The following is a 15,135-nucleotide window of genomic DNA, read 5'->3' on the forward strand; positions in this document are numbered from 1 at the left end:
GCCACGATCGGCTGTCCGTTCTTGGTCGCGGGCGGGAAGGTCTTTCCGATGTGATCGATCTTCAGTCCGTCGCGAGCTCGAATCTCCTGATCGACCGGCTCGATGTTTTCCTATCTCTCAATCCCAGAAGACACGCTCTACGCCGACCAATTCCTCGATCGATCCCGGCGTCACTCCTTCCGGGAGGATTTTGTTTTTGCAGTTCTTTGGGTCCAGGCAGAAGCAGCACTTTTCTCTCTTTCCGTATTGATGCTTCCAGACCTTGTTCAAATAATATCCGAAGAAGATCCAGATAATTCCCGAGAGAAGCAGGCAGAGCAGCACCAGTCCCACATTGACGCCGCTGGCCGTAATCGAAGGCTATCCATGAAGAAGAGCGAGCAATCCCACATCAAAAAGAGAGCCAAAATGGATTCCATTCTTCTGCACACTGTCGGCCTGCACGAGCAGAGCGCCCAACTCGGCGACGCTGGTTGAGGGGAGGATAAAGGACGCGACAGCAAAGACCCAGGTCTGCATGTTCTACGAGTGAGCGGCGAAATCATAAGAGGAACCGGAAGGAAGCTGGAAGGGAGACTGGCTAAGACGATGATGAGGATAATAATGCCGCCTCCCGTGGTGGATTTGTCAAATAACGAGGTCAATCCGAGCGTGTAGGAGGTGAGAGAGAATCCCATTCTAGAGAGATAACCGACCATCCTCGCAGAGATACATAAACAGAAAGATGAACACGACGTACCATGGAGTCTTTTGGAAGATGAAGAGCGAGCAGATCAAGGTCCCAACTACACTCACGATAAAGCTGCGAAGCAGGAATGTGCAGTACCAGGAGAGGTACCACACATACTCGTTAAGACCGGTCATGAACAAAGCTTCTTGCATTCGCTTTTCTCGCTCCTCTAAAAGACGGGTGGCAACAGAGATCATCGAAAAAACGATCACCAAGCAAAGATAGGGCGGAAGGACTCCAGAGAGAGACTAGAACGTAAAGAGAGGATGCAATGCGAGATACAGAGACGCGCGTATCTTGATAATAGGAGAGTGTAGGGAACTGACGATAGACCGGTTGATAAACAGAAATAGAGGCGCCCTTCGAGAAGGAAATCAGAGAGTCCATAAAATGCTGCAGCGGTGTAAACATATAAGCTAATGAGGACGCCATTGCATTGGGCGCCTGATGAGTAGTATTAGCGTAGTTCACCCAGTTAGTAATGGTGAATTTATTATATGAAGGACGAATATGATAAGCAACTGACTTGTTTGAGCCGGGTATAAGGGCTGATGGATCTTCAAAATCAAAAGCCATATCCAGCGACTCTTCGATAGCAAGAGATTGGAGTTCCTCTTGCGTACTAATACAGTGGATGTTTAGGTTGATGTTTGCCATATTCATAGAAGCATTAAAAACCATGATCAAGGGAGTTAGTGGAGAATTCTAGAAATGACACAGAGGATACGAGACCACAAGGCATTCTTTGTTGTCCACAGGAAGGAAGGCAACGTGACTTCCAGAAGAAAAAAGGCTACTTGAATAAACAGGAATCGTCGGCATGTCATCATACAGTAAATTTTCCTAATCGTAATGGCGGTATTCATTCATTACGTCGAAGAATTGGTTCTTTACTCCAGCACTAATTCCAACCAAAATGAACAACAACAAAATTGGGTATCTACCAATAACCTGCCAAAAGAACACTTACACTACGTCAAGTACCAACTCGACTGGATTTCGTTTGATCACCAGCCAATTCTTCCAACTGATAATTCTAAATTGTTCTCGTTTGTCTCCAGACATTTTTATGACAAACCTTTCATTGGAAGACCGAATCCAAGGAGTTTCATCAATACTCCTCCATAGTTATAATGGCCATTTGGACTGAAATACGATTCCATACGGTTCCATAAAGAGCAAATGCTCGTCCACCGAGGTTATCTAACAAACATCCATCAATACATCAAATCGTGTTGCATGTGTGATGTACCTTTCGGTTTAACTATTTTATCGTAGTTTTTATTGATTTTGTCCAGAATTGTCGAATAAGCGTTTCGTAAATCTCTAAACCCTTGACACAACGTGAAGAAGCTAAATTGAGAAGCACCATGAAAACAAACTGAGCGTTGTCAAGAGTTCTGATATACTGAACGAGATCAGACACCGCCATATTCCGACGACACTACATCCTAACTCAAAACACACATCCGCACGACAAGAATATTATTCGAGCGATCTTGGAAATACGAGGATAGCGATACGAGCATCTCAACAGCTGAGTCCTTCCCAGCGTCTAACGAATTGAAAAGTTCGTTCTAAATGACCATAGGAATTGAATTCTACTTGAACTTCCTCTCCCAACGGGTGGCCATTGTCGGCAGGAGCGCGGTTGTAGGTGATCCACATACTAGAATCGATATTTCCAGTTGATCAAAATACTATAGCACGTCGTATATATCCAAAAATTCAGCAATTTCTTTCTTTAGTTTCGCATTCAGCTCATTAATCTTCTTCGAATGAAAGAATCCCCAAAAATGCACCTCGTTACAGTCGACACTTTCCCCGCGCATATCTACATCCGGGAGTTCTTCATTCTGCAGAACGGTCTGCTGCATCTCCTAAGCAATAGCAGTCTGGAAGGGCAGTACCTCGATAAATTCACTCAAGTTACATATTTTCCTTGGAAGGACGATCTGGATGATTCGATCTGCTTCTTCTTTGGTTTCCCTTACTAGGTTGCAGAAAAACTAGAATTATATTCAAAAGAAAAGAATACTTCAGTTGGAGGATGGGGTGTGGAATTCATTTTCTAATTCTCTCTTTCGATACTGAGCAATTCAATACAGTAAGGGGTGGAAAGGGAGCAAAGAGGAATCTGAATAAAGATATATATATATGTATATTCTTTTTAAAAGTTGAGAATAGCTCTGTTTTTTGTCATTCATAAAGTCCATCCATCATATACTATTACATTTTTTGCTATGCAAGCCGTTTTACTATGCGTATAGGTAAGTGTGTGTTTGATAAAATTGCCATACCCTAGAAAACAAGCTCTGGACTGCTGTTGTGTGGTTTAGAGAAGAAGTCTAGGAAGAGACCTCATTCTTGCTTTTGAGATGAATATTCAACTGAAATATCCATTTGGAAGAATGATATACTAACGTTCTGTAGGCTTTTGTGTTTGTTCCAAACAGGCTGTGTTACTTACTACAGACAGCTAGCTAGGTCATTCAGAATGGGTACAGTTTCACATTGATACACGAGAACATTTAGCAGGAACAAACAGCCTTGGAAAAATCATTCTAAAGAAAACAACTTCGCATGGGGATTCCTCAGCTCAACCTCTGGGTTATATGTGACTTCGATAACCTAGATCAAATCCTCGCTGATAGAAATACATCATTTGGTGCGGTATCCTTAGGACCAATCTCCGAAGTGACCGGATGGCTCCGTTGCTTCGCTTCCAGGGGCTTTTTAATCACGTTTCCCGTCTGGAGTGACACTCGTTGGCGAACACCATCCACAAGGTTGAACTTCACTTTCGTTGGTTTACTAAATCAGAGGCAATCAAAAAGGCGTACCCTGTGCTGGGGTCTACGAGCTGAACATTTGAATATGCAATCGGTGACTCAACATCAAAAATGCCTCCCGGCTGCTCATCCGTTCCCTTAATGTGCCTCTTTCTCTAAGTATAAACGAATGAAAGCAAAATGACAAAATTCACGCCTTCAACCAGAACGCGATTCAGTTTTCGATCAACACGCAATACTTTTCCTTGTTTTCCCATATCATTGCCGTGAATCACTTCGACCTACGTAAAAAGCGATGCCACTATCACATACAATATCTCCTCGAACAATACTCCAGGTTCGAATTGTATCTGCAGCGTTAATTTTTCTCTGCAATTTAACGTCCATCCTGTGTTTGATAACAGGATGAACTAATCTTTTCATGTTTTGCATTTGAAAAATATACGAAAAATAAAATCTGATAGATACTTTGTTAGTTGATTAAAAATACCGTTTAAGTGAGTAGAATACTCCCCTAATCGATAGGTTTCAGGGTAGAAATGAACAAACCAAATTAGGACCTAGTCAGATTCTGCCGAGAATCCGAGTATTCAATCCTATAGTAATTTTCCACGATGGAATCGGAGTGGTTTCATTATCAGACCATTCATTTTCCTCACTTTTTTCCTAATCAAACAGCATGTCTCACCGTAAATACGAATGTAGGTCTGTGTTGGAGTACTGTGGAGCGATTGTAACGCGTGTGTAGGTCCTCGTCATGGACACATGGGTTTCCTTCCTCGTAAGCGATGCACTCACAACCGCGGTCATGTGCGCAGCTTCCCCAAGGACAAGGCTGACCAGAAGCCTCATCTTACCGCTTTCATGGGATACAAGGCCGGTATGACTCACATCGTGCGTGTCTTGGACCGTCCCGGAAGCAAGGCCCACAAGCAGGAGATCGTGGAGGCTGTGACCATTCTGGAAACTCCTCCCATGGTCGTCGTGGGTATTGTGGGATATGTGGAGACTCCTCGCGGTCTGCGCACCCTGACCACCGTGTTCGCTGAGCACTTGGATGACTCTTGCAAGCGCCGCTTCTACAAGAACTGGTACAACAGCAAGAAGAAGGCCTTCACGAAGTACGCTGCCCGCATGGCTACGGACGAGGGCAAGGAGGCCATGGAGCAGAAGCTGAAGAAGATCGTGGACTACTGCCAGGTGGTGCGTGTGCTGGCCCACACCCAGATCCAGAAGCTGAAGATCGGTCAGAAGAAGGCCCATCTGATGGAGATTCAGGTGAACGGTGGCAACATGGAGGAGAAGGTGGCGTTCGCGAAGAGCCTTCTGGAGAAGGAGGTGAAGGTGAGCGACGTGTTCGAGCCGAGCGAGATGATCGACACGATCGGTGTGACGAAGGGTAAGGGCTTCGAGGGTGTGACCACCCGTTGGGGCACCACTCGTCTTCCTCGCAAGACGCATCGTGGTCTGCGTAAGGTGGCTTGTATCGGTGCCTGGCATCCTTCGCGTGTGCACTTCACCGTGCCTCGTGCGGGTCAGAACGGATACCATCACCGCACCGATGTGAACAAGAAGATCTACCGCATTGGAGCTGCGGGCGACGCCAAGTCCGCTTCCACGGAGGCCGATCTGACGGAGAAGAGCATCACTCCCATGGGAGGCTTCCCTCACTACGGAGAGGTCAACAACGACTGGATCATGGTGAAGGGAGGTGTGATGGGATCCAAGAAGAGAGTCATCACGCTCCGCAAGTCCCTCCGCACGCACACTCGCAGATCCGACCAGGAGAACATTGTCCTGTCCTTCATCGATACCTCCTCCAAGATGGGTCACGGAAGATTCCAGACCACCGCCGAGAAGGCCAAGTTCTATGGAACCCTCAAGAACTAAGAGAGTCGAACGATCGATTGGGAAATAATTGTTTGTTTGAAATGGAGAGAATAAACAAGTGTGTGTAACAAAAATAGAAAGAGGGAATAATATACTATAGAGGAGTAATAATATACTATCCCCTCCAAATCAGATTGATAATATAGAATAATCCTGTTTAATACATGTTAATAACATTGTGATTTGACATGTCATTCATGTTTCTCGATTGAAAGAATGAACTCTTTGCCGTAAAACTTGCTTTTCTGTTTTGTAACACACGAGTATAGTGTTGTTTTATCGGCATATTCCAATTGTAGTCAAAATAGATCAGCAATATGGAACATAATAGACTGTCTCACCTCAAATGGACTTACGAACCATAGAATTGGACTTTACGTGTTCTCATAGACTCGGGATGGGACTAACTCAAACATATCACTCAACGGCCTATGGAAAGGATGAGAGAGAATTAACAGAATCGATAGCCAAGCATGAAGGACACAAAAAACAATTTAAAATAGTAACCTAACAATATGTGTTATACTACTGATTACTCATTGTGTTTTTAGGATCACATCTGTAAAATAACGAGAAAGACAAGAATAATAGTATCTATGCAATCTCTATATCGACGTTATTATGCAACTGGAATTGGTAGTAACAACAGACAAATCTCAGATATTTCCAGATTGACAAACTATATTTCCTATACCTCTCCGGTTACCCAGAATTTGTCAGATCAGAAAAAAGGCATTTTCCATCAAGTATGAGGTAATGAGAAATAACAAAAAGAGAAATATACATATATATGTGACAGTACATACGCATATATGCCCAAAATTTTAAAATATAGGTTCACTTGTCATTTCAATGACGACCACTCTATATTCGACCATAGGTTACCTAGCAAACATAATCAATACACGCAAAGGCTAAAATTATCCCATTTGGCGTTGAGTTTCCCAAATCGAACACAATCGAAAAGACGTTAATTTAGACTTCAACCACAAAAACGTTACTTTCCAAGTTGACCATAATTTTATTATTTTCTCTTTCAGCGAAAAAAGTTAACTTAAATGAGTGATATAGAAAGTGAAAAGGAAGTTGCCCCTAGCACTGATCAAACAATGCCAAGGGAAGAAGAAAACGTGAAGTTAGAGAGAGGCCACTTTTGGGAAGGCAACCTCTCTGAGAAGTTTACCATTAAGGAATCTACGGAAAAAGATGGTCATTTCGATGTAGTGTTGGAAGAACCCTTTCAGGGTATTCGTGTCAATACAACGTTGCAGAACAACAAAATGCACGGAGAAACAACATTTACTTCGGAGGATGGAGTTGAACTCGGTAAATTGACTTTTGTGGAAGGAATTGCTACGGGACCTTGTACATTGAATGATGAGTCAGGCAAACTGTATTTCAAAGGAAGAATGGAAGAGGGATATCGCCAAGGTCGAGGAGCGGAATATGATGAGTCTGGCAATGTGACATTCGATGGTTTTTATGCCAAGGGAACCAAGCTTGAAAACATCGTTCCATTAGAAGAAGTGAGTGGATACTGGAAAGAATACAACGCCGAGCACAAATTGGTCAGTATTAGTCAGCGAGATGATTTCGGAAGAAAAGAAGGAATTTGCTATTTCTATGATGGTGAAGAGAAGATGGACCGAATCAGTGAATGGAAGGAAGATAAGGAAGTATCCACTTCGGGTTATTGTGAGATATTCGACGAGCCGCGCAAAGTGTGGTATAAGGGTTATTTTGATAATGGAAAACGAGTCTTTACTGTTCCATTAGAAGAAAGAAAAGGATACTGGAAGGAGTGCAACGAAGACAACAAACTAGTTTGTATTTGTCGCAAAGATAAAGAAGGCAAGTACGATGGTATTTGTTATTTCTATAACAACGAAAAGATCAGTCAAGTCAGCTATTGGGAGCATGGAAAGGAGGTGAGAGTCATAAAGCAGTTCAATGGCCTAACAATGACTGAATACAACGATGAGAAGCAGAAGCTGTATGAAGGAGAATACCTAGATTCTTTTGAATTGGACTATCCCCGACATGGAAAGGGAACCAGTTACAAGAATAACGAGGTCAATAAAAAGACGACTTGGCTAACTGGTTATTCGACACAGGGACTATTGCTGACATTCTTGGCAATAGTAATTGTGTTAGTTATTTTATTTGTGATAGATGTGATTTTGGGTCTTGTTGTTACAGCAATTGTCGACTTACTGGTTATTATTCGATGGAGTTGTCCTAAGCTGTTGGGTAGTAAACTATGTAACAAGACAGACCTCCAGTTAATGGCAGATTACATGAAAACTAAATCTTCCAAGACTACAGAAAAAGAAAAAGAAACCGAAAAGAAAAAATCGTCTAATTGTTTTTACAATAACATTTATTTAACAATAACTGTTATTCTTTCTCTTATTATTGTATGTGTCTTAATTGGTGCCCATTTCTACTATTCTTTGGTGAATCCTTACGTGAGTGTGTTTCAAGGTACCTACAAAGTGGGGTCGAATAAACTCAACAAGCTATCTGGATTTAAGATTAGTAATAGAGCGTTGCTGAAGTCAATTGAAATTGGAACCGGTTGTTTTGAAGTTGCTTCTGTGTTCCAAATCAAGGGACTGAACTCGCTGAACTCTGTTAAGATCGGTTCGAATTCGTTTACTGAGCAAAGAAACAATTTTGGAAATGATGGATCGAAATCATTCCATATTTTGAATTGTAAAAATCTACAATCAATCGAGATCGGTGAATATAGTTTTAGTGATTTCGGAGGTGACTTTGAGATAAAGAACCTTCCTTCTTTGAAATCTCTTGAAATAGGTGTGATGAACACATCATCCTATAATTTCTATTCTGTGAAATCGTTTATTATTGAAGGTATGGAGCAGTATTTCTCAGGTTGGTAATTGAATAGATCTTCCTACGCTCAACACGATATCTTTTGGAGATTCTGCATTCTATGATTTCCAGTTGGCTGCTTTCAATAGTAGGAAATATTATGAGTGTGAGTGCTAATGACTAGATCTTCCTGAATTGAATTCAATCAATCTGGGACAGCGCGCATTCTATGGTAAACATGATATGTCTTGTGCATTGATGATGGAAGGTACGCCAAGTAATGAGTGATGTATAAACAATAGATCTTCCGAAGTTATCATCGATCCATTCTGTAGGATATAGTTTCTATTATCCTCGCAATGTTACACTCAACAGTATTGCTAGATAGTAATTGTAATCATAATGTAGACATTCCTAATCTTGAAAGTGTGGAATTGCCAGACTCATTTGGATATTATTTTTACTTAACTGTAAATAGTATGTGTAAAACGATTTTTGTATAACGTGTAGATGTTCATGAATTGTTGTCACACTATGTGCCTAGCAATGTTTATCACATCGATGATTTGTATGAATCAGTGGATGTAATTCCATCGGATGCTGAAAAGATCATAGTGAAAGAGAATTCTTTTGGTAATACTGAAACCTTATCAATCAATAACTACCCGAATTTGACATCTCTTGTATTTGAAGACAATACGTTTAAGAATGTGAATTCTGTGGAGATCAATGGAGATAATATCGAAGAAGTTGTTATTGGGGATAACTGCTTCTCGAAGTCGGAGTCTGGAGTGGAGGGAAGTAGAAGATTGGAGGATACGGGCAGTATTGATTTGACTCTTCCACATACAGAGCGCATTAGAATTGGAAGTAAGTCAGCACTGAATGTGAATACATTGGTGTTCAATGAGCTATTGGACAGTGTGGAATTTGAATTGGGTAGTGAATCGATGAGGAATATCAATTTGATTCGGTATAGTTACGGAATCTCAACTGATACAATTAACGGCATCAAAACGGCAATTGAAAACAATAAAGGAGAAGGTGAGTCAATTGAAACGGAGACAATTAATACTCCTTCAGTTATTCCTACTACTGCAGCTCCTACTGAAGCGCCTACGACTCAGGTTCCTACTACCGAAGTTCCTACTGAAGCGCCTACGACTCAGGTTCCTACTACCGAAGTTCCTACTGAAGCGCCTACGACTCAGGTTCCTACTACCGAAGTTCCTACTGAGGTACCCACTACCGAAGCTCCTTCTACTGAGGTTCCTACTGAGGTACCCACTACCGAAGCTCCTACCGAAGCTCCTTCTACTGAGGTGCCTTCTACTGAGGTGCCTACTGAAGCTCCTTCTACCGAAGCTCCTTCTACCGAAGCTCCTTCTACCGAAACTCCTTCTACCGAAGCTCCTTCTACCGAAGCTCCTTCTACCGAAGCTCCTACCGAAGCTCCTACCGAAGCTCCTTCTACCGAAGCTCCTTCAACTGAGGTCCCCACTACTGTTGCTCCTACCGAAGCTCCGACTACTGAGGTGCCTACCGAAGCTCCTACTGACGAGGTACCTACGACTGAGGTGCCTACCGAAGCTCCTTCTACTGAAGTACCCACTACTGTTGCTCCTACCGAAGCTCCGACTACTGAGGCGCCTACCGAAGCTCCTACCGAAGCTCCTTCTACTGAGGTGCCTACCGAAGCTCCTTCTACCGAAGCTCCTACCGAAGCTCCTACTACTGAGGTGCCTACCGAAGCTCCTACTGACGAGGTACCTACGACTGAGGTGCCTACCGAAGCTCCTTCTACTGAGGTGCCTACTGCTTCTCCTACTACCGAAGTTCCTACTGAGGAAGTACCCACTACCGAAGCTCCTTCTACTGAGGTGCCTACCGAAGCGCCTACTGAGGAAGTACCCACGACTGAGCTGCCTACAACTCAATCTCCCACTACTGAGGCTCCTACAACTCAATCTCCCACTACTGAGGCTCCTACGACTCTGCCTCCCACTGAGGCTCCTACCACTTTGCCTCCTATTGAATGTGGCGAGAGACAGTTCGCGGTTACGGTTACCCGTACTTGTGGAAAGTTTGGATCTGAAGAATCGGTCAGCATTTATGAAGGAACTATTTTATCTGGTAGTCGCGTTTATCAGGAGACTACTTGTACTGCTGGTACCTTCTATTTCTGCATGAGACCTATGCAGCACACGATTGTGTTGACGGATAGTGCTCGCGATGGTTGGGATATTAGCTCGTCTATTGTATTGAAGAGTGGAGGTATGTCTCTTTCTTACACTTTGGACACTGGAAGTTCTGTTACTTATTCATTCAATCTGACTCCTTCTGGGGTTCCTACTGAACTTCCTCCTACTGCTGGTCCTACGACTGCTACTCCCACTACTGAGGTGCCTCCTACTGAGTCTCCTACGACTGTTACTCCTACTGAGGCTCCTACGACTCAATCTCCCACGACTCTGCCTCCCACTGAGGCTCCTACCACTTTGCCTCCTATTGAATGTGGCGAGAGACAGTTCGCGGTTACGGTTACCCGTACTTGTGGAAAGTTTGGATCTGAAGAATCGGTCAGCATTTATGAAGGAACTATTTTATCTGGTAGTCGCGTTTATCAGGAAACTACTTGTACTGCTGGTACCTTCTATTTCTGCATGAGACCTATGCAGCACACGATTGTGTTGACGGATAGTGCTCGCGATGGTTGGGATATTAGCTCGTCTATTGTATTGAAGAGTGGAGGTATGTCTCTTTCTTACACTTTGGACACTGGAAGTTCTGTTACTTATTCATTCAATCTGACTCCTTCTGGGGTTCCTACTGAACTTCCTCCTACTGCTGGTCCTACGACTGCTACTCCCACTACTGAGGTGCCTCCTACTGAGTCTCCTACGACTGTTACTCCTACTGAGGCTCCTACGACTGTTGCTCCTACGACTCTTCCTCCCACTGAGGCTCCTACCACTTTGCCTCCTATTGAATGTGGCGAGAGACAGTTCGCGGTTACGGTTACCCGTACTTGTGGAAAGTTTGGATCTGAAGAATCGGTCAGCATTTATGAAGGAACTATTTTATCTGGTAATCCCGTTTATCAGGAAACTACTTGTACTGCTGGTACCTTCTATTTCTGCATGAGACCTATGCAGCACACGATTGTGTTGACGGATAGTGCTCGCGATGGTTGGGATATTAGTTCGTCTATTGTATTGAAGAGTGGAGGTATGTCTCTTTCTTACACTTTGGACACTGGAAGTTCTGTTACTTATTCATTCAATCTGACTCCTTCTGGGGTTCCTACTGAAATTCCCACTACTGCTGGTCCTACGACTGCTACTCCCACTACTGAGGTGCCTCCTACTGAGTCTCCTACGACTGTTACTCCTACTGAGGCTCCTACGACTGTTCCTCCTACTGAGGCTCCTACTACTCTGCCTCCTACTACTGAGGTACCTCCTACGACTGCTGCTCCCACTACTGCTGCTCCCACTACTCTTCCTCCCACTGAGGCTCCTACCACTTTGCCTCCTACTACTCTTCCTCCTACTGAACCGATTCCTGAGTGCGGAGAGGACAAGCTGCTGCTCGAGATTATTCGTGTGTGTGGTACTTATCCTAGCGAAGAGCGAGTGGATATTTATCAGGGAACAGATCGTCCTTTCACTGGTACTCCTCTGTACAGTGAGTCTGTATGCACTGCTGGAACTCATTATGTATGCATCAACCGTGTTGCTCACACGATTGAGCTGCGTGATTCTGGCTATGATGGATGGAATGGTAATTCGCATGTTACTTTGAAGAGTGGTTACATGTCTATGACTTACACTTTGACTGCTGGAGGTTCATATGCTTATCATACCTTTGATATGACTCCTACTGAGGCTCCTACTGAACCTATTCCCACTACTGCTCCCACTACTCCTGCTCCCACTACTCTTCCTCCCACTGAGGCTCCTACCACTTTGCCTCCTACTACTCTTCCTCCTACTGAACCGATTCCTGAGTGTGGAGAGGACAAGCTGCTGCTCGAGATTATTCGTGTGTGTGGTACTTATCCTGAAGAAGAACGAGTGGATATTTATCAGGGAACAGATCGTCCTTTCACTGGTACTCCTCTGTACAGTGAGTCTGTATGCACTGCTGGAACTCATTATGTATGCATCAACCGTGTTGCTCACACGATTGAGCTGCGTGATTCTGGCTATGATGGATGGAATGGTAATTCGCATGTTACTTTGAAGAGTGGTTACATGTCTATGACTTACACTTTGACTGCTGGAGGTTCATATGCTTATTACAATTTTGATATGACTCCTACTGCTGGTCCTACTGAATCTCTTCCTACTACTTTGCCTCCTACTGAACCTATTCCCACTACTGCTGGTCCCACTGAGGCTCCTACCACTTTGCCTCCCACTACTCCTGCTCCTACTACTCTTCCTCCTACTGAACCGATTCCTGAGTGTGGAGAGGACAAGCTGCTGCTCGAGATTATTCGTGTATGTGGTACTTATCCTGAAGAAGAACGAGTGGATATTTATCAGGGAACAGATCGTCCTTTCACTGGTACTCCTCTGTACAGTGAGTCTGTATGCACTGCTGGAACTCATTATGTATGCATCAACCGTGTTGCTCACACGATTGAGCTGCGTGATTCTGGCTATGATGGATGGACTGGCAACTCGCATGTTACTTTGAAGAGTGGTTACATGTCTATGACTTACACTTTGACTGCTGGAGGTTCATATGCTTATCATACCTTTGATATGACTCCTACTGAGGCTCCTACTGAACCTATTCCCACTACTGCTCCCACTACTGCTGCTCCCACTACTCTTCCTCCCACTGAGGCTCCTACCACTTTGCCTCCTACTACTCTTCCTCCTACTGAACCGATTCCTGAGTGCGGAGAGGACAAGCTGCTGCTCGAGATTATTCGTGTGTGTGGTACTTATCCTGAAGAAGAACGAGTGGATATTTATCAGGGAACAGATCGTCCTTTCACGGGCAGTCCTCTGTACAGTGAGTCTGTATGCACTGCTGGAACTCATTATGTATGCATCAACCGTGTTGCTCACACGATTGAGCTGCGTGATTCTGGCTATGATGGATGGACTGGCAACTCGCATGTTACTTTGAAGAGTGGTTACATGTCTATGACTTACACTTTGACTGCTGGAGGTTCATATGCTTATCATACCTTTGATATGACTCCTACTGCTGGTCCTACTGAACCTATTCCCACTACTGCTCCCACTACTCCTGCTCCCACTACTCTTCCTCCCACTGAGGCTCCTACCACTTTGCCTCCTACTACTCTTCCTCCTACTGAACCGATTCCTGAGTGCGGAGAGGACAAGCTGCTGCTCGAGATTATTCGTGTGTGTGGTACTTATCCTGAAGAAGAACGAGTGGATATTTATCAGGGAACAGATCGTCCTTTCACTGGTACTCCTCTGTACAGTGAGTCTGTATGCACTGCTGGAACTCATTATGTATGCATCAACCGTGTTGCTCACACGATTGAGCTGCGTGATTCTGGCTATGATGGATGGAATGGTAATTCGCATGTTACTTTGAAGAGTGGTTACATGTCTATGACTTACACTTTGACTGCTGGAGGTTCATATGCTTATCATACCTTTGATATGACTCCTACTGAGGCTCCTGTTTCTCGCTCGGTTGCTGCCTCCCAAGCCACTGCTTCATCTGTCAATTTCATTCCTCAATGTGCTGAGGATCAATCTTTGCTGGAGATTGTTCGCACTTGTGGAGTGAATAGCAGCGAAGAATCCTTCGATATCTATTATGGAATGGAGCCTTCGAGTTCAACCGAAGTATTTAGTCAGAGTTCTTGCATTGCTGGAACATATTATACATGCATTAGTCCTGTTGAACACACTTTAGTAATGCGGGATACAGGTCTGAATGGCTGGTCTTCGGGCTCTCTTTTGATTCTGAAGAGTGGAAAGGTTTCCTTGGCTTATGCTATGGAAAGTGGAAACGCCATTGCTCACAAGGTCTTCAATTTCGGTTCTGCAGTTGATCAAACTTCTGGTGACATCATGATGTCCGAAGACCGAATGAAAGTCACATTGATTCGTTCATGTGGCAACTCGTCTGATTCTGAAGGATTTGCGATCTATGAAGGTGCCTCGCGTGATCGCGCCATCTACCGCCAGACTCACTGCATTGCCGGTGTGGTGAATCTGTTCCTTTCTCGAGGTATTTACACGATTGTGATGACGGAAGCGAATGGAGAGGCTTGGGAACAGAATTCGGTGGTTCGTATTTTCAAGAATGGTCTGCTTGGATCGTACAGAAAGACGGTGGTGGGTGCTGAAGAATCGAAGCACTTCGAGTGTGTTGCGGAGCTCACAACCTCGGAACAATCGCTGGTTGGAAGTGGAGTGGCTCAATCGAGCAAGGCGAGCATGACTGGTTACTCGGTTGAGAACCTGTTCGATAACTCGGTTTCTACCAAATATCGCGTCGCTGTGACGAGCTCGGATTTCCCTGTGGAAGTGACCTACACGTTCCCTGATGGCAATGAATACACGATGAACAAGTATGTGCTCACCAACGGCGATTCGACGGCTGCTGCTTGCAACACGTGGAAGATCTTCGGTAGAAAGAACGAAGATAGCAACGAATGGGTGATGCTGGATAGCCAGGATAGTGTGGAATGGAGCGAAGGCAATCAGTCGCTGAGCTTCACTGTGAACAATGCAAGTGCTTTCAATGCTTACATGTTCCAGTGCAGCGCGGTTGTGAATATCGATGACGAGAATAACGGAAGTCAGTTGGAAATGGCGGAATGGAAGTTGATCCAAGCTTAATTGAAGAAGAAGTAAACAGAGTTGAACAGAAATGAATAAAGAA

At 44.1% G+C, this 15,135-nt stretch overlaps 5 protein-coding genes; 3 read left to right on the plus strand and 2 right to left on the minus strand.

The window, feature by feature from the left end:
• Positions 1 to 1,841: 1,841 nt before the first annotated feature.
• GSBLH_T00006781001 (uncharacterized protein) lies at positions 1,842 to 2,798 on the minus strand (the record flags this gene model as incomplete). Its single annotated transcript, XM_013043071.1, has 8 exons — positions 1,842 to 1,933; positions 1,983 to 2,083; positions 2,113 to 2,174; positions 2,254 to 2,307; positions 2,336 to 2,399; positions 2,432 to 2,610; positions 2,641 to 2,739; positions 2,769 to 2,798. The coding sequence occupies 8 exons, from the start codon at positions 2,796 to 2,798 to the stop codon at positions 1,842 to 1,844; spliced, it is 681 nt and encodes a 226-aa protein (XP_012898525.1).
• A 491-nt stretch (positions 2,799 to 3,289) lies between these two features.
• GSBLH_T00004212001 (Ribosomal protein L24) lies at positions 3,290 to 3,954 on the minus strand (the record flags this gene model as incomplete). The annotated part of the gene is made up of 5 exons (XM_013043072.1): positions 3,290 to 3,361; positions 3,391 to 3,544; positions 3,574 to 3,677; positions 3,708 to 3,803; positions 3,835 to 3,954. The coding sequence occupies 5 exons, from the start codon at positions 3,952 to 3,954 to the stop codon at positions 3,290 to 3,292; spliced, it is 546 nt and encodes a 181-aa protein (XP_012898526.1).
• Positions 3,955 to 4,134: 180 nt separating this feature from the next.
• GSBLH_T00004213001 (uncharacterized protein) lies at positions 4,135 to 5,440 on the plus strand. XM_013043073.1 has 2 exons: positions 4,135 to 4,223; positions 4,271 to 5,440. The coding sequence occupies exons 1-2, from the start codon at positions 4,202 to 4,204 to the stop codon at positions 5,410 to 5,412; spliced, it is 1,164 nt and encodes a 387-aa protein (XP_012898527.1). The 5' UTR covers positions 4,135 to 4,201; the 3' UTR covers positions 5,413 to 5,440.
• A 1,030-nt stretch (positions 5,441 to 6,470) lies between these two features.
• Positions 6,471 to 8,315, plus strand: GSBLH_T00004214001 (uncharacterized protein; the record flags this gene model as incomplete). Its single annotated transcript, XM_013043074.1, has 1 exon — positions 6,471 to 8,315. One exon carries the CDS (start codon positions 6,471 to 6,473, stop codon positions 8,313 to 8,315), a length of 1,845 nt encoding a protein of 614 aa, XP_012898528.1.
• An 882-nt stretch (positions 8,316 to 9,197) lies between these two features.
• On the plus strand, positions 9,198 to 15,092 carry GSBLH_T00004215001 (uncharacterized protein; the record flags this gene model as incomplete). Its single annotated transcript, XM_013043075.1, has 1 exon — positions 9,198 to 15,092. The coding sequence occupies one exon, from the start codon at positions 9,198 to 9,200 to the stop codon at positions 15,090 to 15,092; it is 5,895 nt and encodes a 1,964-aa protein (XP_012898529.1).
• Positions 15,093 to 15,135: the final 43 nt, after the last annotated feature.

Source organism: Blastocystis hominis, assembly GCF_000151665.1.
Source record: "Blastocystis hominis, Singapore isolate B (sub-type 7) whole genome shotgun sequence assembly, scaffold_6".
In the NCBI taxonomy this organism is placed as follows: Eukaryota; class Bigyra; order Opalinata; family Blastocystidae; genus Blastocystis; species Blastocystis hominis.